The sequence below is a fragment of the Lepidothrix coronata genome, unplaced genomic scaffold (genome assembly GCF_001604755.1).
Source record: "Lepidothrix coronata isolate B3197 unplaced genomic scaffold, Lepidothrix_coronata-1.0 Scaffold4236, whole genome shotgun sequence".
NCBI classification, from domain to species: Eukaryota; Metazoa; Chordata; class Aves; order Passeriformes; family Pipridae; genus Lepidothrix; species Lepidothrix coronata.
In genome coordinates, this window is record NW_016694416.1 from 1 (window position 1) to 1,110 (window position 1,110).

At 73.1% G+C, this 1,110-nt stretch overlaps 1 protein-coding gene across 1 annotated transcript; it reads right to left on the reverse strand.

Annotated features, from left to right (window-relative positions):
- Positions 1 to 597: 597 nt before the first annotated feature.
- On the reverse strand, positions 598 to 1,086 carry TSFM (Ts translation elongation factor, mitochondrial). Its single transcript, XM_017803790.1, has one exon. The coding sequence runs from the start codon at positions 1,006 to 1,008 to the stop codon at positions 688 to 690; it is 321 nt and encodes a 106-aa protein (XP_017659279.1). The 5' UTR covers positions 1,009 to 1,086; the 3' UTR covers positions 598 to 687.
- Between the last annotated feature and the right edge of the window lie 24 nt (positions 1,087 to 1,110).

Consider the following 1,110-nt stretch of genomic DNA (forward strand, 5'->3'; position numbering starts at 1 on the left):
CCCCGGGGGCAGGGACGGAATGGGGAGACCCCACCCGGGACACCCGGTGACCTCCCCCCCCTCGCCCCTCCCCATCTGTGCCCCTCCCCCCCCCCCATGAGGGACCCGGGGCTGGGGGGACCCCACGGCAGCCCGGGAATGGGGGGGAGGGTCCCCACCCCCCCCCAAACCTGACACCCACACTGGGGTCTCCCCTGTGCCCCCGCAGGGGTGTCACCCCCCACAATGAGGGTGCCGAGGGGGGTCCCCATTTACACCCCCTGGGTCACCACCAAACCACCCGAGGGGTGAGAGAAAATGCCCCAAAACAGCCTCCCTGTGCCCCCCCCGGTTTTGGGGGGTCCTGGGCACCCCCTCCCACCCCCAGCCATCACTCCCTCCTCCTTCCCTCCCACCCCCCGAGGGTTTGGGGTTTCCTGGGCACCCCCCAGTCCATCACACCCCCCCCAGGGGTTTGGGCCCCTTTTTGTATCGATTTGCCATTAAAAACCAGCAGGAAATTGGGGCTCCTTGGGGGGGGCGGCGGGGGCACGGAGGGGTTGGGGAGCAGTCCTGGGGGAGGGGGGGTTGGAGATCCCACAAAATACTCTGGGCTCGTTCCTTCACACCTTTATTCAGCTTCATCCCCCCCAAATCTGGGCGGGGCCCCCCAAACTGGCTCCGGGGGAGGGGCCGAGCCACACCCCCTCATGCCGGCGACGCGGGGGGGTCCCGGGGGGGCTCCTCGGGGGGCTCCTCCCCGCACTGGAAGCGCAGGAAGTCCCAGACCTGGAGCCCCCCCCGGTCCCGCAGGTACCGGCCCAGGGGCACCCCCGGCTCCAGGAGGGTCCCCTGTGCCAGCAGCCGCGTCTCCCCGTCCCCCCCCAGCTCGTCCTCGGGGGTCCCCAGCGCGGTGGGCGCCAACCCCACCACGTGCTGGGCCACCCTGCGCCCCAACTCCCGCAGCTCCGCCGGGGGGGGCCCCGGGCCGGGCCCCCCGCAGGCCACCAGAGCCCCGTAGGTGCCCATGGCCACGGGGGGGCCGGGGGGGACCCACCCGTGCGTGTAGGTGGCCACGAACCCCCCCGGGGCCCGGAGCCACCCGGCCCGGCACAGGGACAGGCGCTCGCC

What these genes read in the sequence shown, in the direction of transcription:
- TSFM (XM_017803790.1), bottom strand. Translation starts at nt 1,008, where the DNA reads ATGGGCACCTACGGGGCTCTGGTGGCCTGCGGGGGGCCCGGCCCGGGG.